Source organism: Hyperoodon ampullatus (genome assembly GCF_949752795.1).
Source record: "Hyperoodon ampullatus genome assembly, chromosome: 11".
Classification (NCBI taxonomy): Eukaryota; Metazoa; Chordata; class Mammalia; order Artiodactyla; family Ziphiidae; genus Hyperoodon; species Hyperoodon ampullatus.
This window is the reverse complement of record NC_136924.1, coordinates 94,775,399-94,798,270: the sequence shown is the minus strand read 5'-3', so window position 1 is coordinate 94,798,270 and position 22,872 is coordinate 94,775,399. Positions and strand designations below refer to the sequence as shown.

Sequence of the window (22,872 nt, the reverse complement as noted above, 5' to 3'; positions counted from 1 at the left end):
AGTGTGGATGTATTCTGTTCATTCCCATGCACGTTCCCACTTTGGCTGTGGTATACACGTGTATTGACAAGTGAGGTATGGTATGCCTTGGACAGCCTAGAGCATTCTGACTTTACACCACCACTTTTGTTAAAGTCGTGCTTTTATCTTTAAGTTATAGTTTATTGTTGCCTCACCTGTCTGGTCTAGATAAGTACAACTGAACATTCAGCATACAGAATTATTTCCTTGATTATCAAGATTTCTTCAAATCATCCACTCCATTCGGAGGATACAGGAGACCCAATTAAACCAAAAACAAAATTACAATGCATGGCATCCCTTCGAAATCCCACTTTATGTCTTAATTTAACTCTCAACCTGAATTATCTTTGCCCTTCCACATTTCTTTTCAGATAGTGACAACACAAGTTAGTGTCTTAAAAGACAATAGTCAACCTCACCAAAAATTTCTATCTTCTTCTCTTAGATTTTTAAATATTTAAGATCCAAAATTTATTCTTCAACACAAAACTACCTGTTATACTCCTCCTCAGGGCCAAATTCATCATCATTTTTGGGGAGAGGGCAAATAGAGATAGTGTTAATTACACATGACACATAATTTAAAGGTCAAAGTTTCTTTAATTAACATTTTTTATTTAAAATGAAATTCATATAACATTAACCATTTTAAAGGGAAAAATCCAGTGAACGTGATGCAATTTCTGTTCACATATTAATGAATACAAGAAGGCTGTTGGGCTTCCCTGGTGGCACAGTGGTTGAGAGTCCACCTGCCGATGCAGGGGACACAGTTTCATGCCCCGGTCTGGGAAGATCCCACATGCCGTGGAGTGGCTGGGCCCGTGAGCCATGGCCACTGAGCCTGCGCGTCCGGAGTCTGCGCTCCGCAACGGGAGAGGCCACAACAGTGAGAGGCCTGCGTACCACAAAAAAAAAAAAAAAAAAGAAGGCTGTAAATGCCTCTCCAGTAATATGGAAATCCCCATTGGAAATATAAATAGCACCAATGGGAAAGTTTAAAAGAAAATAAGAAAGAGACAAATCCTCATATGAGGGAACTTAGTTATGTTCCAATAATACCTTTTTACAGTAATTAATTCCTGAGGAATTGCTGAAAACTGCAAAACAGTAATCATAAAAAGTAATAAAACGTGTTTTGCGTTACAAAATGTTAATACCTCTGTCAATAGGATAGGTTACTTTCTTATATTCATTATCAGATCTTTTTTTGATTGATAGTATTTAAAAAGGAGAAAGCTTGCTTATAACAGCAGATTCCCTACAATTTCACATTATACAAGATTCTCTTAGAGATATGGCAGACATATTCTCTCGGCTATTTGAGAAAAAAAGAGATGGAATTGGATGATTTTTTTTATGATGCTTTTGGTCATAAACATGTCGTTTTCTACCCTCCTTACTATCTTACATATTTCTCTCTGCTCCTCCACGGCGACATCCCCACCGTTATATTGACAGCTTCTTCTCACAAATACTGTATGAAGGCACACTACAAAGCTGGTCGTAAATGACTGACCCATGAATCCATACACAAATGTGAGATGAGTCTTGTTTGGAAACTGTTCTTCTGATTTGAAACCTATTAAAATAAAATACAATAAGGTAATTGTATAGAACAAACATAAGGAATGTTGTCCACTGACTCCATAATGCTGAAATAAATTGGTAAGGATATTGGTGAAAAGAGTTTCTGAAGTGTACGTATCATTGAAAAAGGAAACTTGAATTTAGATTCTATTTGTTTCCAGTGGTAACAAAATAACCTTCATTACTAAGGCATAAAAATGACTCAAAAAAATTTTAAGAAATACTACTAGTTGCATAAAATAAAATAAAACTGACAAAAAAGAAAAACTATTTAACGTTCTATAGACAGTTCTTTACTTCTCTTTTAACCTTTTACCTAGAAGTATAGTTATCAAATGAAGCAACAGTTTAGCAAAAATATTATTGGGTATGTTTAGTGACTAGACCAAGTTGAAGCATTCTTGCTAAAACTTATTTAGAACTAAGTGAAGAATCATTGATATCAAAGCCATTTACAAGCAGTTCAAACAACCCTATATTTTTAATGCATCCTGAAGTTTGCATTGTATTGCAATATAATGAGAGACGATTATGAGAATTACCATGGGTAAATAGAAGCATGGCTCTGTTCTGTTTGCTCTTTAGTCTCCTAAAGGAGCAGTGTTAATTATTCAGTCAAGCTCAAAGGGCATCACTGAGCCTCAGTGTAAAAGCTACGGTCTGGTACTTTTCATCCTGTACATCTATCTCTTCTTGGCCCTGGAGTTGGAGGATTGAGAGGATTCTTCTATTGAAATAACTAGACTAAGAACATGAAACAAATTTGATCCAGGCTCAGGGAGAATTCTGACCAGTGATCTTCTCCAAAAAATTTTCTTGACCTCTAAGAGATTTTGGAGTATGTACAGAGCCAGATTAAATTACTGTCACCAATGAGTAGTTACATATCGAAATGTTAATTTGGACCTACTCTTATGACTTTAGAGTCCACTATTCATTTTTTAAAACAGAAAAGAAACCACAAGACAAAGGGCTATAGAAAAGTAGGAGACATATTCTGTCAAGATTCTTTGTTAATAAATTCATTGTGCTTTGGCTAGTGGAAGTGAAGTAGTTAAGTGGTATTAAAATCAAAATGTGATAATACTCAGTTTGTACTATTCATACCCGATGGTGCTTGCCAGAAACAAATGAAAAGCTTCTCTGTAAACTTCAAATTAACTCTACAAACATTTAAGAGATAATGTTAAGTGCATTATCAAAAAAAAATCAGACATATCGATATGAATAAAAATTAGAAGAAAAAGATAATAGAAACAGATACAAATGAGTATATGACACTGGTATTATCAAGCACAAATGTTAAAACAACTATACAGTGTATTCTAGGAGTTAAAACACAATACTGAGAATGTTAGAAGAAAGCTAGGAATTATAAATAACAACTGGGTAGATTAGAGAAATTGTAAAACTGAAAAATTCATCAAACAAAATTAAAAGCTTAACTGAGGCTTTCAATGGCAGTTTAGCTACAGATGAGGAAAAATAAGCACTGCAAGATAGGTGAGAAATAAATACATAGGTTGCAGAAAAAAAAAGGATAAAAATATAGGAAAAAGCAAATGAGATATATAGGATATTGTGAATGGGTTTGTAATACATTTAACTGGAATTCCAGAAGAAGGGAATAAAGTCAGGAAGGGAGCAATATCTGAAGCATGTGGCTGAAAACTTTTCAAAGCTGAAAAAAGACATCAGATTTAAAACATATATTACTTTCAAATAGCTGACTTTTCAAAAACAACAATAAAAATAGAATACATTATAGTAATATCTCTGAATGCCTGAAAGAAAAAATACTACAAATTTCTAATTTTATACTCAAAATATTTTTTTAAAAAGTTGAAATACAGTTTTAGACAAGCACAGAAAATCTGACCTTAAAATTTCAACTCTAAAGGAAATACTAAAGAGTATTCTTCATATTTAAGAAAATGATTCAAAATGGAAGGTAGGAGAGGCAGAGAGGATTAAGAAGCAATGAAAACCGTAAATATGTGGGAAAATCTAATAAACTGACTGCATAAATCTATATTGTTTTCTGGGTTATACTTTTATTGAATCCAAGATACCATAAACCATTGGTGTACCATTTATTTAATTCTGTGAAATAAATGCATTCAGGATGAGAATTTAACAGAAAACCCTGCAGAAGCTGGAAAACAAAGGACTATTTTTGTGCAGGAGTAAATGGAAAATAAAGCTGCCAAACAAAAAAGAGTAACAATGAAAAGTGCATTTCTCAATCTTGCCACCAGGTGGAAGGTAGGAGGAAAAAATTATAGCCCCTATGATGTTGAGCCACAAGCTGCTACTCGTACAATTTTTCTGTCTGAACCTATGATAACAGTATACACACACACACACACACACACACACATATATACAAAACCCCTAGTGGAGTGTTTAATTTAAGTAGTCTCAGGTTTGTGGTGTTCCTCTTTGACTGGCAGAAACAAATGTTAAGCTTCGACAGAGCTCAACTTAGTGCAGGATGACAATGATTATAAAAGACCAGCAGTTGTAAGACTTATGCCAATTTTAGAGATACTAAAATGTGGGAAAATATGGGCCAGAGTTAAAATACACAAAAATAATAGTATGTAAATTGGGGAGGGAGTACACAGAGTAAAGAAATACTCTAATATTTTATATTGCCCAGGAAAAACATGAAAAGGCCAATTAATATTAGATTTTGATGAGTGAAGACTGTATGTTGAAATCTCTAGAGTAACTGCTAAAATTAGTTAAAAAGTAAATTCTAAATTAACATAAGAAAAGGTGGAACAATAAAAAAAATTTCAAAAAAGAGGAAAGAAAGAAAAAAGTACATTGAATGAGCCTGAGCCTGCAAGATATAACAATTCTAAACTATATGTGCCTAATAATTTGGCTTCAACACATCAACAAAAATGTTTACAGAGTTGTGAGTAGCATTACAGTGGAAGATTTTATTATAATTCTCTCAGTATGGGAAGACGTAGCAAATAAAATCCAGAGAACTGTGAAATCCCTGGCTGTCCAGTGGTTAGGACTCAGGATTTTCACTGCTGAGGGCCTGTGTTCAATGCCTGGTCGGGGAACTAAGATCCTGCAAGCTGCGCTGCATGGTGTGGCCAAAGGAACAAACAAAACCCAAAAACCAGAGAACTGCAATCACACTGAGTATGGTCTCTGGCCACAATGGAACTAAGCTAAAACCTAAAACAGAAGGATACTTATAAGCACACAGATATTTCTAAATTAAGAAATACATTTCTAAGTAACTCATTGGCCAAAGAACAACTCACAATGAAAATTAGAAAGTATTTTGAACTGAATGAAAATGAAAATACACTAAAATTATAGCCTTAAATGTAAATACTTGAGGAAAAAAAAGGATGAAATTCATGAGTCCACACAAGAAGTTAGAGGAAAAGTAGCAAGTTCAACACAAAGAAATTGAATGGAAGGAAATAATAAAGGTGAAAACCAAAATTAATGGGGAAAAAGGAGAGAAAAAAAGACACAGAGGGAGAAAGAATCAACACAGCCACAAGTTCTTTCTTTGAAAACGACACCAAATGAGATTGATTAAAAAAAAAAGAAAGAAGAAAACACACACACACACACACACACACACATGCAAATACACATACACACACCAATAATAGAAATCGAAAAGGAGAATATAATTTCATATTCTGCAGATATTAAAGAGAAAATGAATGACAGCTGCAGTGAGGAAGACTTCAACACTTTGTGAGGGTTAATTTCATGTGTCAACTTTACTAGCCACAGCCAGATCAAACATTATTTTCCAGTGTGTCATTTGAATCAGTGAACTAGACTCAGTAAACTAGACGTCACTCCCCAATGTGGGTGGGCATCATCCAGTCCATTGAGGGCCTAAACAGAACAAAAAAGCAGAAGCAGAAATTTGTTCCTTTTTTCCTGCCTCACTGTGTGAGTGGCGACATCTCATCTCATCTCACCCTCTCCTGCTCTGGCACTGGGTTTTACACCATTGGCTCCCCTGGTTTTAAGCCCTTCATACTTGGACTGAAGCTCATACACTACAAGATTTCCTGGGTATCCAGCTTGCAGACAGCAGACTGTCGGATTTCTCAGTCTTTATAATCATGTGTGAGCTTATTCCTCATAATAAGTCTCCATATGTAAATTCTTCATTGTGTGTATAGTAGTGCATACACATACAATGAGGAAAAATTTATAATCATGCAAATGTTCATATGTCTAAAAGAGCTTTATAAAATGTGAAATGTGGGCTTCCCTGGTGGCGCAGTGGTTGAGAGTCTGCCTGCTGATGCAGGGCACACGGGTTCGTGCCCCGGTCCGGGAAGATCCCACATGCCGTGGAGCGGCTAGGCCCGTGAGCCATGGCCACTGAGCCTGCGCGCCCGGAGCCTATGCTCTGCAACGAGAGAGACCACAACAGTGGGAGGCCCGCGTACCGAAAAAAAAAAAAAGTGAAATGTGGTTGCTTTTAAAATTAATAATAATAGCATGTATCACACATTTACTATGTGCAAGATGCTGTGCTAAGTGACTTTACTTTTATCTCAAAATCCTAAGAAGTACGTACTATTTTTATTCTAATTTACAGACGCAGAAAGAGGGGTGCAGTTAGATTAAGGAGCTCATCCAGTTTCACACAATGAGTGGGCCAATCATTGACTCAAGCTGAGAACTGACTTCAAAGCACTGCTCTTAAGCACAGTTTTACACTGAGTCACAGTGATTGCTCCTTCCTGGGTAGCTTCAAACACATGCCCTCCTAGTAAGAAAGCTGAGGGAGCACTTGTGTTGACAGCTCGAGATGGCCATTCAGCTCTTTGTGACTCTCAAGTCCTCCTCTACCCTCTTGTTTTCTTTTTTTTTCCTGGCTCACTCTTTCTCTCTCCCCATCACTATGTGTCTTTTTCTCTCTCTTTCTTATTATGGCCAACAGATCAGATTCTTAACTGCCTGACATGCTCTCACCTCTCTGAGGAAGAGTATGAAGCTTTGTCTCTCCAGATACTTACAAGTTAGACAACAACGTTGAACCATCGTCCCAGAGCCATGGTTCTTCAGTCTGACGGCGAGAAAGCCCTATCCAAAATGCATGGTCAGGTTGGGAAGACACTTGCCTAGATATAAATTCCTGTAAGGAAACATAAATACAAATACAAATCAAGGAGAGAGAGAGAGTGTGATAGACAGAGATGATAGAGATAAAGAGAAGATACAGAAACAGACTCTTGGAGATTGTGAGAAACAGAGATTGAGTCACCTTGGTGGAGGAGGCACACATATACTGGCATCAACCTAGACAGAAGTGCCAATTCTTAAATGCCACTGAGTGTCTCAAAAGTCATATCTCATTTCTTCAGAGTCGTTATTGTTCAATTATCCAATAAAGAATACATCCTTAATGTCAACATTGCACTGCCTGCATTCAACCTACCTGACAAAATCCAAGGGTGACAAAATATCCTAGGCAATGTTCATGGATGACAGGCCACTATCTTCTCCACAATTTTAATAGAAAATATAAATGTACATGACCTTTGTCAAGAAATGCTTCTCAGAGTTAGATGACAATTTTAAAGTAGTTTAGTCCCACTGCATGAGTTATGCATAAGTAATCTGGGGGTTAAAGATCATATGTGAATTGTTGACAAAATATAGCACAACATAGCAGCAATTACAGGAAGGTCTAAAAGTCAGACAGACTTCCAGTCCTATGCTCTTTTTTTAATCATACATCTACTTCCATTATTTTTATGTGAACTATAACTGTTAGGTAAGACAGAATAGAAACAAAAAAATTGAGAGTAGTAAAAGTAAGTATAGAAGTTATAGATTGTTTAGATTTGTAGTATAGAATGTTTCCTGACTATTAACTCCTTCTCATAGCTCCTCTGGGTTCTATCCTTCATTCAAGATGCATCATAAGTTGCACATTTTCTGTGAAATTTTTATGTCAGTGGGGATCTCTCTCTGAATTTCTATGGCATTTGTGGCCTGTACGAGATATTTTACTTTTAATGCCTGAGTTGTTTCTCTTTTCTTACAAATTATTTGAGCATTGCTAAAACAAGCCTACTTTTTAAACCTCTTTGCCTTTCCTAGTATCTTGCAAGGAGTAAATGATTTATAAATGTATATTATCATAGCTGCTGTTTTTCTTGATAATTATGATAACAAGGGGAAGATTTTTCTATTTCACTCCACCACATTTACAACCTGAAATCCAAGCCCACAAAAATGAGTAGTGCCCTGACTATTATAGTCAACTTGGAGTTGTGCTTAAAGGATTTATTTTAAAGTAAAATGTGTTCATATTTTAATTAATTAATTAAAAAGAGAAACATATATTATGCACTTTACTCACTTAATGTATGCTATTATTATAATTGTGGAGAATATGTAAAATGACTTTCTTTTAGGGAAAATCATCATTACCTGGAACCTACCTCTATTTTTCTGTTCAATATAGACCACAGATAATTATAACTGAAAGCTACACTTACCAACTCTTTTAAGCTGTCTATCTTCAGGAGATTCGAGCCCAGTTGCAAGCACCGTCTTTTACTTGTATCCCAGGAATCTAATGATGTACTAAATAGATAACAGCTATTCTGATGTGTGATCCAGTTAGGGGGACAAGATCTAGAAAGAACTCCTGGAAATAACAGATAAATACAGTGAGATTCATACTATACCAATTCCCTCTTTCAGTGCAAGTACCATTCATCCTAAGGACACTTAATAAATAATCAATGAATTACCATTAATAGATTTCATTTTCAATTCAGAAGAGGCCACATTAAAACCCCTTATTCATTTACAATTAAAAAATGAATTGAGTGGCTATAAACAGTGTTTTAGACAGTGAACCCTCCTTTCCTTCTTGACTTTCTTCCATTCCTTCAAAGTCAGACCAGAACTCCTTTTCTCCATGATAACTAATAAATCAATTCAAAATCAATCACTGAGATATACAGTAATTTCATGTTAACTTATTTTACAACTGTGAGATCCATTTCAGAATGCAATTTTCCAAATAAGAAAAGTATAAGAGCAATCATTCACATTATAGAGTAATGTGATACAAATAGTGAGGAGGTATGTGTCCAGAGATGGAAAATTGAAGTCAAAATATTGTCATAGTCAATAATGATGCAATTAGAAATTGAAGTTTCATGTATGTAAAATTATAATTAAATAAATGAACTTGCATGATTAAAGAAAAACAAATTTAACCAGAGTTTTCAAAAACATATCTATTAGGTTTATTTCTTTTGTAAATGTTTAATTCTTAGCAACACTTTCCCTTCTTTCCTTTTTCTATCCGTTTTTCTTTTCTGATGTCCTATTTCCTATTTTAACTATATCATTTTAAAATGTCAATTCTCTAAGGGATGAGAACATTTTTGTGCCTTCACATCAAATTATACAATCTCCTATAAGCCTAAATACATAGCCTGTGATAAATTAGTTACTGATTTTTAAAAAAATCCAACTAAGCTGGAGATTCAACTAAGTTCATAAGGTATTTATGATATCACTTTATATATGACAGGGGACATATTTTACTGAGACAATACTGCTGTGGGCTTTCCTTGGATGCACAATCACTGCACGTAAAAGTACTTTCTTCACCCCTTGCTCCAAACCTTAGCACCAATAATTAACCCTTCTGAATCAAGGACTTTATTAATCTTTTAATTCTGCCTTGCCTGTGGTCGTGAGAGCCTTGGTAGGAGCCACATTCTCTTCTAAAGATGATTGTGTGGGTTGACTGTGGTTCTCTTTATTTCTTGATTGAAAGCTGTTATTCTTCAACAGGTTGTTCCCTGAACTGGGTCTCCAGATAGCTTCATATACCAACAACAATAGTAATTACAGAAGAAAAAGTCATTTTGCTATGTTTGAGAATTAAAATCCCCCAAACCATATTTTTGTTGAAATATAAAGGGATACATATTTGATTAGTGATAGATAATACATTGTTGATGGAGAGGTAAAGTTAGATGATAGATAGATAGATAGATAGATAGAATAGATGATAGATTAAATATATAGAAAAAAGAAATAACTTCCATGAAGAAGGTTTAATACAAAAGAGAAAAATGAAGCAAATGGAATACAGTCAATTGGTACCATGATAGATTTGAAAGAGTAATAAATCTTCTATCTTTCTTCTATTATTTAAAAATGAGAGTTCCTTGAGAACCTGCCTGGTGCCTATAACATAGAATGTATTCAATAAACACTTGCCTATTTAAGAAATCTTTCATATAGCCTCTTTGAAGGTACAATAATACTTTATTCAATTTTGAATGCATGAGCAATAAAATCTACGTAAATTTATTCATCCGTCACAAAATAACTAGTTTGTATTTGATAAGTGCTTCAGGTATTTCCTGATATTATCCAAAGGAGTTTAGATTAAAGATCGGGTATAAAACAATTTCCCTAAATCATGAGACATAAAAAATAGCTTATAGCCTCTTTAGAGAATTTATGTCGTTAGGAAGATAAGCACCAATTGTACTTCCTTTTTACCTCCGCTGGTTTGCTTTCATTAATTTATCCTAGGAATTCCATAGCTTTGCAACCAGCTATTCAAGGAGAGCATGCAGTTAAGAGTATGAGTTTTTAAGACAGATCACCCAAATTTCTAATCATGGTCCTACCAATAACTAGTTTATGACCGTAGGAATAAAATGAGAACTAATAGCGCCAATTCAATAAGGTCAATATACAGATTCAATTAGATTATGTTACGCTCTTAAAAGAGTGCCTGGAACAGTATAAATGCTTATTAAATGTCTGCTGTTAATCTCTCCCACCAATACTCACCCATGGTACACAGGACCACAGTTATCACCAGCATTACCAAGCATAAAATTCCAAAAGTCACAGCAATGGGACGCCAATGAGGGGATGCAGCACAAACTCCTGAGGCGGCATAGGGAGCAGAAATTGAATAAAAAAATTGGATGATGGATCACAGAGCACTTCAATTCTACAATTCATCAAAATCTGATATCCAGATAAGGACTCATCTAGGATTAGTCTGAATTTTTCTCCACCTTTAGCATACCTCTTCAGGTTCTGAAACTTGATATCTATGCACTCCTAATTTCAGCTCCACATTGATGTCTATAGTTCTTGACACTACCAGGATTCAAGAAATCCTACCTATCCTTAGAAGAGATAGCTTAATGTAGCAGAAATAATTCTGGTTACTAAGGGTAATCTTCTCCTTTCACTTATTTCTTGCACGTCCTTGGGCAAATTACTTCCTCTGTTTTTCCATTTCTCTTTGTGAAAAATTAGGTTAATAATACATCAAAGGATTATTGTGGGCATTAAGTTAACATATGTAAAAGTACTTAGTTTAGGGACTACTAACACATTATAGGTAACACAATTTGTCCACACACATCTATAAACACACACATGCCTCCCTACCTCTTGCATCATCTAGTTTTTCCACTCTTCCTCATTAGGTTGCCCAAGAAAGGAATTGCATAAGTGACAAGAGGAAAATAATTGTGCAATGGAAAGGATCAGAAAGCAGAAGAGAGTAAATTCTGCCATCAAAACCTGTGAGTAATCTCTTGATAACAGGAAACTCGCTTTATATTAATATCACCACTTAAAAACTGAGAATAAGAAATAAGAGCATTTCAGAGAATTGTCAAATAGGGGGATCATAGAGGAGAATAAATTGCTCATTCAGTGAAGAGAGAAATCTTTTAATGCTCTTCTCCAGATTTCACCTCTTTTACCTTATGTCTAAGACTCATGTCCTGATAATGGGATCTTATTGTCTAATACATATATATTTCTTCACTGGTATACAAATAACTCCCTTTTGTTTAAAAAAAAAATTCCAAATCAATCTCATTACCACAAACACACACACAAAAAAAACAGACTCAGGATTCTAAACCCTATGACTTTTGACTTCCCTTTGGCCTTTTTCATAAAATCACACGTTGTTTTTTCCATCTTTTCATTCTTCTCATTCTTATCTCTAATATCCTGATGTTGTTCATTTACACTTCTTTGTTTCCTTGACCTCCATTCTGCAATTCACTCTTTTCTGTCAAATAAACAAGTCGCTCCTATTGAAATTCTTCCAGCTTTGCATTTCATCACACTTATTACCAACTCCTTATTTTTGAAGTGTCTGTCCCTATAGAACAGAGAAATTTATTTTCTATAATCATAATAATTAACTTAAACACAGTTGACCCTTGAATGACACAGGGATTAGGGGCACCGCCCCTCCCCAAAGTCAAAAATCCCCATATAACTTAGAGTTGGCCCTCTGTATCTCAGTTCTTCCATATCCACAGTTTTGAATCCATGGATTCAACCACTAGCAGATCATGTAGTACTGTAGTATTTACTTTTGAAAAACATCCGTGTATAATTGGACCTGTGCCATTCAAACCCGTGTTGTTCAAGGGTCAGCTGTACTAATGATTAGTCACTGAATGGTTACCAAAAGTCTTAGTGCACCTTCAAATTATCTTCAGTGACTTCTGAAAACCTTTTACAATATATTAATAAAAGCCCGACAAATCGCAAGTCTCTCCAATTTTTTCCACTTCCAGTTTTAGTTGATGAGAATGTAAATGTTGAAGTCAGAAAGAAAAAAATATACCTTTCTCTGCGACCACAGATTTCCTGATGATATTGCAAGAGCTGAAGTCTAATTGAGTATATCCATCTTCATCCAAATTTTCTATGGAAGAATGGTATTCCATTGTTCTACTGAGTTCCTGAGTTGCCTCAGCATACAAGAGCTCTTCCTTCTCTTCTCCGAAGACAACTGCCTGTGGGCAAAAGACGACCTATGAGTCAAGTCACATGGGGGAGGCATTTACTAGGCTTTAACAAGTTGAGCATAAGCAGTCCAACCAGATACCCAAAAGCAGGAAATGAAAAATATGCTGTGGTAATTTCCCATTGGTACCTTTAGACCCTGTTTCTGAGACCGATGATTCTTAAGAAAATTATAAGGTAGCACAATAGATAGATCTTTGTTTCAGATCAAACATAAGAAAAATGAAGCTATTAATGTCTTATGCCGCTTTCATTATTCTCACAACCGAACTGGACATCATTAATTGACTTGGCCTATGTAAACTTAAAACAATTTTGGTCCCTTGAGTTCACCAATACTTTGTTACAACTGTTAATTCATTCATTTATTCATGTACTGCTCTTTCAGTAAACATGTATCAAATGCCCATCTTTTCAGTTGACAGGAGGTGGGGATCAAAGGATAAATGATACCTGTGAAGAAGCTCATTGAGTAAAGGAGGAAACCCACAGATAGGTTCAGGAAGGATACCATAAGGAGGTACACTGTTGTAACAACAGAGAGAGGAAACAAATCTCTTTGGGGCTTGTCAGAGATTTATAATACAAAGTAGAAAATTATTTATTCAACAATGATTATGAGCTAAGTACTATCTATTGCACATGTTTTCTCATACAATCTCAGTTTTCCAACAAGTCTATGAGATAGGCACTATTAGTCCTATTTTCTTTTTTAAGTATAGTTGATTTACAATGTTGTGTTATTTTCTGGTGTACAGCAAAGTGATTCAGATATATATTTTTCATATTCTTTTCCTTATGGTTTATTACAAGATATTGAATACAGTTCCCTGTGCTAGACTGTAGGACCTTGTTGTTTAGTCCTATTTTCAAATGACAAAACTGAGACATAGAAATTTTACTCCCTTGCTCAGTTTTAAGAAACTAATAAAAATAATGAAGCAAGGAATCAAACCAAAGTCCACTCTTACTGCAAAGCTCATGATCTTTTCTGTAATGCTACCCTGACCCCTTCACCATTCTATACACGTATATTGCAAGTAACAGCTTATGGAGAATTCTGGAACTGAAATACTATGTTAAATGCTTCATGTTTCCTCTTTGCCAATTTCCACAGTAATCCCCAAGTTAATAAGATATGGAAAAACATTTATCATTGCTAGAAACTAGAGAGGTATCCATCTGTTCACAAGACTTCAAAGCAAGCAGAATGGAAGAGATAACTGACTGTTGTCAAAGATAAAACCAGACACTCATTAAATGTAAATTGATACAGTCTCTATGGAGAACAATTGGAGGTTCCTTAAAAAACTGAAAAGAGAACTACCACGTCACCCAGCAATGCCATTACTGGGCGTATACCCTGAGAAAACCATAATTCAAAAAGAGTCATGTACCACAATGTTCACTGCAGCTCTATCTACAATAGCCAGGTCATGGAAGCAACCTAAGTGTCCATCGACAGATGAATGGATAAAGAAGATGTGGCACGTATACAATGGAATATTACTCAGCCATAAAAAGAAATGAAATTCAGTTATTTGTAGTGAGGTGGATGGACCTAGAGTCTGTCCTACAGAGTGAAGTAAGTCAGAAAGAGAAAAACAAATACTGTATGCTAACACATATATATGAAATTTTTTAAAAAAGGTTCTGAAGAACTTAGGGGCAGGATAGGAATAAAGATGCAGACATAGAGAATGGACTTGAGGACATGGGGAGGAGGAAGGGTGAGCTGGAACGAAGTGAGAGAGTGGCACGGACTTATATATACTACCAAATGTAAAATAGATGGCTAGTGGGAAGCAGCTGCATAGCACAGGGAGATCAGCTCGGTGCTTTGTGACCACCTAGAGGGGTGGGATAGGGAGGGTGGGAGGGAGACGCAAGGTGGAGAGGATATGGGGATATATGTATACATATGCTGATTCACTTTGTTATACAGCAGCAACTAACACAGCATTGTAAAGCAACTATACTCCAATAAAGATGTTTAAAAAAAAAAAGTGGTGAGGACAGATTTCCTTCAGTAATACGATTATAACAGAGAAGAGGGCCCAGCATAAACTGAACTCAACTTCCCCAAAACAAAAGACTAGCGACTTTTTAAAGGCTGGGCTGTGCTGAGGGAAAGGAACTGAGTGGTATTAAGAGGGTTAATCCATGTGACTAGACCATGCGGATTTGTTCATTGGTGCTTCTCCGGAAGAAAAACAAGCTTCTTCATCCTTTGGACAGGAGAGAGTGTTGCATATTGCAGCAAGGTTGTGCCCCACTGAAGATAGGGCCCTACCCTCCCATGGGGACTGGAAGCGGGCAGGTTATCTCCTTAACTAATTCCCTGAGTGTTTGCTTTCAGAGATGGCTCTCAGGAACCTGAGGAAAGTTTTAGGTGGTAGCTTTACACCTCAAAGGGCAGAGAGAGGATTTTATTTTATTTTATTTTTTTGTTTATGTGTGGGGTTTTTTTTTAACATCTTTATTGGAGTATAATTGCTTTACAGTGGTGTGTTAGTTTCTGCTGTATAACAAAGTGAATCAGCTATACATACACATATATCCCCATATCCCCTCCCTCTTGCATCTCCCTCGCACCCTCCCTATCCCACCCCTCTAGGTGGTCCCAAAGCACTGAGCTGATCTCCCCATACGATGCAGCTGCTTCCCACTAGCTATCGGTTTTACATTTGGTAGTGTATATATGCCCATGCCACTCTCTCACGAACAAAGAGTAAATTCTCCTGGCAGCAATGAACTTTCTCAGGCAGGCATTTTAAAGGGATCTGGGATCATTCCAGGACACAGCCTTAAACTACTAGAAGCCATGTTAGAGTTTGTCCAATGTCTTACTGCAAAGGTTTGGATGGAGTTGTTCTGTTCCAAGATTTCTACAGTTCTCATTAATACATATCACAATGGAAGAGAGGTCAGTGGAAAAAAATAAAATTCACCCTCTTACCTAGCCTGCCACGAAAGTTTTACTAACTTTTCACAGACGCAAAGTAGTGGTGTGGATCTAATCTCAACCTCCATCAGACATCCAGTTCGATAATGCAGCCCTTGGGAAAGCAGAGGAGAGCTGGAAAGAAAGGGATTTTTTTCTCAGGGTGAATAAATTGGCTTAAGGAAGAAACGTCAGTCAACTAAGTAGAACTAGAGAACAGGAATGAGGGGAGCACCTTCTAGGAGGTAATAAAAAGCGTTTTACTATTGATTCAGACCCCCCACGCACAATGGGAGAATCTTTATGTAATAACTTTTATTTTCTTTGACTGCCATCCTCTATTTAATCACAATCCTACAGAAACAACTGACTCTTTAAGTTGTCAAAGAAAATTTTCAGTGAATGTAAACTTTAGCCTTCTCTTTTGTCCAGGACTAAAACAATTAAGCAGGGATTACACAAATCATGGACAAACTAGGAAAAATAATCCATCAGCATTTTACAAGGCAGGAGGGGGAATTCCCTGGCGGTCGAGTGGTTAGGACTTAACACTTTCACTGCAGGAGCTGGGTTGGATCCCTGGCTGGAGAACTAAGATCCCGCAAGCAAGCCTCGAGGTGCAGCAAATTAAAAAAAAAAAAAAAAAAAAAAAAAGACGGCAGGAGTGGGTGGGGAAAGACAGTTTGCATATTCTGAGAAAAATACCCTTGGTTAAACAGCAATGTAAGAAGCAGGTGAAAAACAAACCAATCTAACCAACCAAACAACAAACAAAACTCAGCAAATAACAACTAATTCACATTCTCAGTGAGATTTAATGAAAAATTGCATTTATACAGCAAGTTTTTTCTTCAAAGAAAAATGAGAAATCTGAGAAAAGGTCTTAGAAGTGAAAACACATTTTATAAACTAAAAATACAATAAATTGAATCAAGAGTTAGGTTGAATATTGCACCAATAAAGCAACTTAAAGAACTGCATTCAGTACAGCTGAATTAGCCTGGTCATACCCTCATTTCTACATATGTTAAACTGTTGTTAACGGTAGTGTTTGCTCCCACAATTAAATCTCAAAAATAATATCCTTCCCAAATAAGTATCTATTTTGGTAAGTTTATCAGAATGAATGTTACACCAGGAAAGGAAACACAGGAGATCCTGAGGCATAAGTCCAATGTGACTTTTTGGAAATTTTATATAAATAAATGAATAAAGAGAAATAAATATATGAATATATAGAAATAAATGAATTAAATAGAAAACAAGATTATTAAAAACAAACTAAGCATTCACTTAAGAACCATTGTAGAAGAAGAAAATGTAAGTCTTCAGGAGATTGCAACATTTCAAATAACTTCCCCATTTATGTTCACAAATTTCAAAAAAAAGCTTCAAATTTCACCTCTAGTTTGAATGCTAACTTGGTTCTCTTCCCTTTGTTCCTCCATCCATCTACTAAGCAATTAAACATAGAGTGAACATTTACTATATTCTCAGAAGCCTGGATACAAAGAAGCATGAGACCCAATCCCCATCCTAACTGATTTCACATTTTATCTGGAGGATAAAGACCAAAATATATTATTTAAATTGTTTCAGTATGCCCAGCCTTGGGCAGACCACAAAAATCACTTAGCTTTATTCACAACACTCTTTCCAGGGTTAAATTATGCTTACTACAAATGACATAGAATCCTTTCCTAGAGTCCCTAAAATTTTAAATTAAGTGAAAAGCTCACTTTATAATCAATAAATCCTTCATGGTGAAAATGTGCCCTTCACCATCTTTTCCCAATCCACCTTCTCTTTTCTGAATCTGTTTATGGTTTCATGGTTCCAGTTACACTGTTCACATTCCACATGTAACCTCTGCTATCTCTCTGCCTTGAGCCCCTTTCCTTCCATTTGACTGGGGGGAAGTGTGTATAGTGTATATAAACATCACTCTCATATGGCACTTGTATTTGAAACTTCCCTGTCTCCCCAAGGAAGAAATTCTATCTATGTATCATTTCCTTATTGTTAGATACTTATAACTGTCTTCCTCACTAATCCTTGAGTTCCTTGAGCAGTGGTGTACCCACAGTTTTTTGAACAGTTCATTTATTGTTATTACTTTCTCTTCCCTCTCCTCTATACAAGAAAATAATTTTTAGTAATAATCATGAAATGGAATGAATGATAATAATGGCGGAAAACAAATGTAGGCAGTGAATATTTTTAATTGAACTTTGTGTATAAAATCATGCCAGTAAAAATTAAAATGTGCATATAAATATGTATATAAAAATAAAAATAAATATTGTGCAAGCTACTTTTAATTATATGGATAAAATCTTCCAATTATATCAACACCTTTTTTTTTTGGAAAGGAAGAAAAAATTTATACCTACATAGAGGCATGTCACAGCAATAAATAACAATATTACAATTTCTGTTTTGGACTCTGTCCTTCTCCAAATTTGTCAATGATATTGTCAAAATTACTCTTTGTCAAGTGATCGGGTTGAGTAGACTGCCTTCCTAGACACATCAATTTATTTGCTCATAATTGATTTAAGACCATTTTCTGCTTATTTTAATTTTGAAAAGTTACTTTCAATGAAGGAACAGATGCACAAATGGGGAAAAGGTTTACACGTAGGACACGTGTGCCAAAGATGTAGAAAAATCCTATTTCACAATTATTCCAGAAATTGCAAGATTGCTCTTTGTTTCTTCAGGATCAATTTTAGAAGCTTTCAAAATGTCTCTGCAGGTTGCAAAATTGTACAAGTACAAATAATAATTACAGATGGTCACATAGAATGACAATTGAAGTAACTCAAGTTCTATTTCTTTGACTTTATAATCACTGTGCAATCCTATGAATGTTTATTTCAAATTTACCCTTTAAACCCAGAAATGTTCCAAAATGGTAGCTACAAATAATGCAAACCAAGTGGTGCTCTGAGTGGACTTGAGCAATTCCAAACCTTTCCAACACGTTCCCAAACTACATATGTCAGTATAACTGGAAGTTCTGTGAATTTACTTCCATGCAGAATACAATGTTTACTAAAGGAAAAGTGATACAAACCTGCTACGTGAAATATAAATGTATATTTATTTGTATTAATATAGATATAGTTTATCTTCATTATTCATGGATTCCAGAATTACAAATGTACCTACTTGTTAAGATCTATTTGTCATCCTTAAATCAATACTCATGATCATTCACAGGCATGTGCAGAGTAGTAAAAAATTTGACTTGCCCAACATGCTTGATCCCAGATGAGTCTGAACAAGGCAATAGTCTGCCTTCTTGTTCCAGCTCTCCTAACATAAATGAGTGTCATTTTCATGGTCTATTTAGTGCTATATTGTTCTCATTTTTTCACTTTTTGTTGGTTATTTCCCTGTTTTAAATACCCTCAAGCATAGAGTTGAAGTGCTGTCTAGTGTTCCTACCCTCAAGAAGGCTGTGATGGGTTTGTCCCTGAGCGCCTCGCGGTGTTGCAGTGCTGATGTTCAAGTGACCCTGATTTTACTTAATAATGGCCTCAAAGCGCCAGAATAGTGACACTGGCAATTCAGATATGCCAAAGAGAAGCTGTAAAGTGCTTCCTTGAAGTGAAAAGATGAAAGTTCTCTGCCAAAGAAGGAAAGAAAATCATATGCTGAGGTGGCTGACATCTACGGACATCTCTTTGTATGGCTCTTTTCAGTGATTTTGAATAGTTTGAGTTGCCAGGAGGAACATTGACCTGCCACAGTCTACTACATCTTTCCCAGAAGCGAAGTTCATTTTCTGTTAAAGAGAAAAAGAGAAGTGAATTCCGTGATCTATAAACCAGTATTCTTTCAGATGTGGTTTTGTTGCTGAAACAAGTCAACACATCTCCAGGCACCTGGTTTACAACTGTTGATCAAGTGAATGCTTTTGCCTATCTACACCTGTTAGTAAAGACCATCAGAAGCATTTGCTATCAGCTGGCAGGGCAAAGAATGGGCCACTGCACTGGATGGAATAATTGGTGTTGGTTAACAAGGGAAATATTGGATTGTCACTTCACCATGGAGTTTATTAGGAACCGGAGGAAGATGGCGGAAGAGTAAGACGCGGAGATCACCTTCCTCCCCACAGATACATCAGAAATTCATCTACACGTGGAACAACTCCAACAGAACACCTACTGAACGCTGACAGAAGACCTCAGACCCCCCAAAAGGCAAGAAACTCCCCACATACCTGGGTAGGTCAAAAGAAAAAAAGAATAAACAGAGACAATAGGATATGGACGGGACCTGCACCAGTGGGAGGGAGCCGTGAAGGAGGGAAGGTTTCTACACACTACAAGCCCCTTCGCGAGCGGAGACTGCAGGTGGCGGAGGGGGAAAGCTTCGGAGTAGCGGAGGAGAGCACAGCAACAGGGGTGCGGAGGGCAAAGCAGAGAGATTTTGGCACAGAGGATCGGTGCCCTCAGGCACACACCAGCCCGAGAGGCTTGTCTGCTCGGCCACCGGGGCGGGCGGGGCTGGGAGCTGAGGCTCGGGTATCGGCTTTCAGTCGGAGCGCAGGGAGAGGACTGGGGCTGGCGGCAGGAAGAGAGCCTGAAGGGGTTAGTGCTAGCCCGGAGGGAGTCCGGGGAAAGGGTCTGGAGCTACCGGAGAGGCAAGAGACTTTTTTCCCTTTTGTTGCCTGGTGCGCGAGGAGAGGGCATTCCCCTCCCTCCCCTCTGCCTGAGTGAGCCAGAGCCCCCGAATCAGCGGCTCCTTTAAACCCGTCCTGTCTGAGCGGAAGAACGGACGCCCTCCGGCGACCTATGCGCAGAGGCGGGGCCAGGTCCAAGGCTGAGACCCGGGAGCTGTGAGAGCAGAGACAGGGAAATCTCTCTGTGCAGCCTCGGAGGCAGTGGATTAAAGCTCCACGGTCCATTTGATGTGCCCTGCGTCTGTGGAGTGTATGAATGGACAGCGAATCATCCCAAACTGAGGAAGTGGACTTTGAGGACAAGATTTAAGACTTTCCCCCCTTTTTACAACGAATTATCCCAAATTAAGGAGGTGGACTTAGCAAGATGTCAGACTTCTCGCCCTTTTCCTCTTTTTACAACGAATTATCCCAAATCGAGGAGGTGGACTTGGAGAGCAAGATTTTTGATTTTTCCCCCTGCTCTCTTTTTGTGAATGTGTATGTGTAATCTTCTGTGTAAGATTCTCTCTGTATAGCTTTGCTTCCACCATATATCCCAGGGTTCTATCGGTCCGTGTTTTTTTTTTTCAATAATTACTTTTTAATTTTAATAACGCTACTATATTTCATACTTTATTCTATTTTACTTTACCTGCTCTTTCTTTTTTTCCTCCCTTCCCTTCCTCCCTCCCTCCCTCCGCTCCTCCTTTCCTTCTTTCTTTTTCTTTCCTCCCTCCCTCCCTCCCACCCTTCTTCTTCTTTCCTTCCTCCCTCCCTCCCTCATGTCTTTCTTTCTTTCTTTCCTTCCTCCCTCCCTCCCTTCTTCCATTCACTCTTCCTTTTGCTTTCATTCCTCACTCCCTCCCTCCTTTCTTTCATTCTTTCTTTCCATCCTTCCTCCCTCCCTCCCTCCTTTCTTTCTTTCTTCCTTCCTTCCTTTCTTCCCTTCTTCCTTTCTTTCAATCTCTCTTTCTTTCTTCTACTAATTCTTTCTTTCTACTTTTTCTCACTGTTATTCTGAGCCGGGTGGATGAAAGGCTCTTGGTGCTGCAGCCAGGAGTTAGTGCTGTGCCTCTGAAGTGGGAGAGCCAACCTCAGGACACGGGTCCACAAGAGACCTCCCAGCTCCACATAATATCAAGCAGCGAAAATCTCCCAGGGATCTCCATCTCAACACCAGCACCCAGCTTCAGTCAACGACCAGCAAGCTACAGTGCTGGTCACCCTATGCCAAGCAACTAGCAAGGCAGGAACACAACCCCACCCATTAGCAGAGAGGCTACCTAAAAACATAATAAGGCCACAGGCACCCCAAAACACACCACCAGACGTGGACCTGTCCACCAGAAAGACAAGATCGAGCCTCAACCGCCAGAACACAGGCATTAATCCCCCCCACCTGGAAGCCTACACAACCTACTGAAACAACCTTAGCCACGGGGGACAGATACCAAAAACAACGGGAACTACGAATCTGCAGCCTGCAAAAAGGAGACCCCAAACACAGTAACATAAGCAAAATGAGAAAGCAGAAAAACACACAGCAGGTGAAGGAGCAAGATAAAAACCTACCAGACCTAACAAATGAAGAGGTAATAGGCAGTCTATCTGAAAAAGAATTCAGAATAATGATAGTAAAGATGATCCAAAATCTTGGAAATAGGATAGACAAAATGCAAGAAACAGTTAACAAGGACCTAGAAGAACTAAAGATGAATCAAGCATCGATTAAAAACACAATAAATGAAATGAAAAATACTCTAGATGGGATCAATAGCAGAATAACTGAGGCAGAAGAACGGATAAGTGAGGTGGAAGATAAAATAGTGGAAATAACAGATGCAGAGCAAAATAAAGAAAAAAGAATGAAAAGAATAGAGGACAGTCTCAGAGACCTCTGGGACAACATTAAACGCACCAACATTCGAATTATAGGGGTTCCAGAAGAAGAAGAGAAAAAGAAAGGGACTGAGAAAATATTTGAAGAGATTATAGTTGAAAACTTCCCTAATATGGGAAAGGAAATAGTTAATCAAGTCCAGGAGGCACAGAGAGTCCCATACAGAATAAATCCAAGGAGAAATACGCCAAGACACATATTAATCAAACTGTCAAAAATTAAACACAAAGAAATCATATTAAAAGCAGCAAGGGAAGAACAACAAATAACACACAAGGGAATCCCCATCAGGTTAACAGCTGATCTCTCAGCAGAAACTCTACAAGCCAGAAGGGAGTGGCAGGACATAATTAAAGTGATGAAGGAGAGAAACCTGCAACCAAGATTACTCTACCCAGCAAGGATCTCATTCAGATTAGATGGAGAAATTAAAACGTTTACAGACAAGCAAAAGCTGAGAGAGTTCAGCACCACCAAACCAGCTTTACAACAAATGCTAAAGGAACTTCTCTAGGCAAGAAACACAACAGAAGGACTATACCTACAATAACGAACCCAAAGCAATTAAGGAAATGGGAATAGAAACATACAAATCAATAATTACCTTAAATGTAAATGGACTAAATGCTCCCACCAAAAGACACAGAGTGGCTGAATGGATACAAAAACAAGACCCATATATATGCTGTCTACAAGAGACCCACTTCAGACCTCGAGACACATACAGATTGAAAGTAAGGGGATGGAAAAAGATATTCCATGCAAATGGAAATCAAAAGAAAGCTGGAGTAGCAATTCTTTTTTTTTTTTTTTTTTGATTTGCATTTCTTTTTTTTTTTTTTTTTTTTTTTTAGTTTCTGCTTTATAACAAAGTGAATCAGT

At 37.2% G+C, this 22,872-nt stretch overlaps 1 protein-coding gene across 1 annotated transcript; it reads right to left on the bottom strand.

Annotated features, from left to right (window-relative positions):
- Window positions 1-1,473: 1,473 nt before the first annotated feature.
- Window positions 1,474-12,401, bottom strand: CLEC7A (C-type lectin domain containing 7A; the record flags this gene model as incomplete). Its single annotated transcript, XM_079715562.1, has 6 exons — window positions 12,287-12,401; window positions 10,468-10,566; window positions 9,342-9,479; window positions 8,133-8,284; window positions 6,642-6,760; window positions 1,474-1,606 (listed from the first exon to the last, which is right to left on the bottom strand). Exons 1-6 carry the CDS (start codon window positions 12,387-12,389, stop codon window positions 1,474-1,476), a joined length of 744 nt encoding a protein of 247 aa, XP_079571688.1. The 5' UTR covers window positions 12,390-12,401.
- Window positions 12,402-22,872: the final 10,471 nt, after the last annotated feature.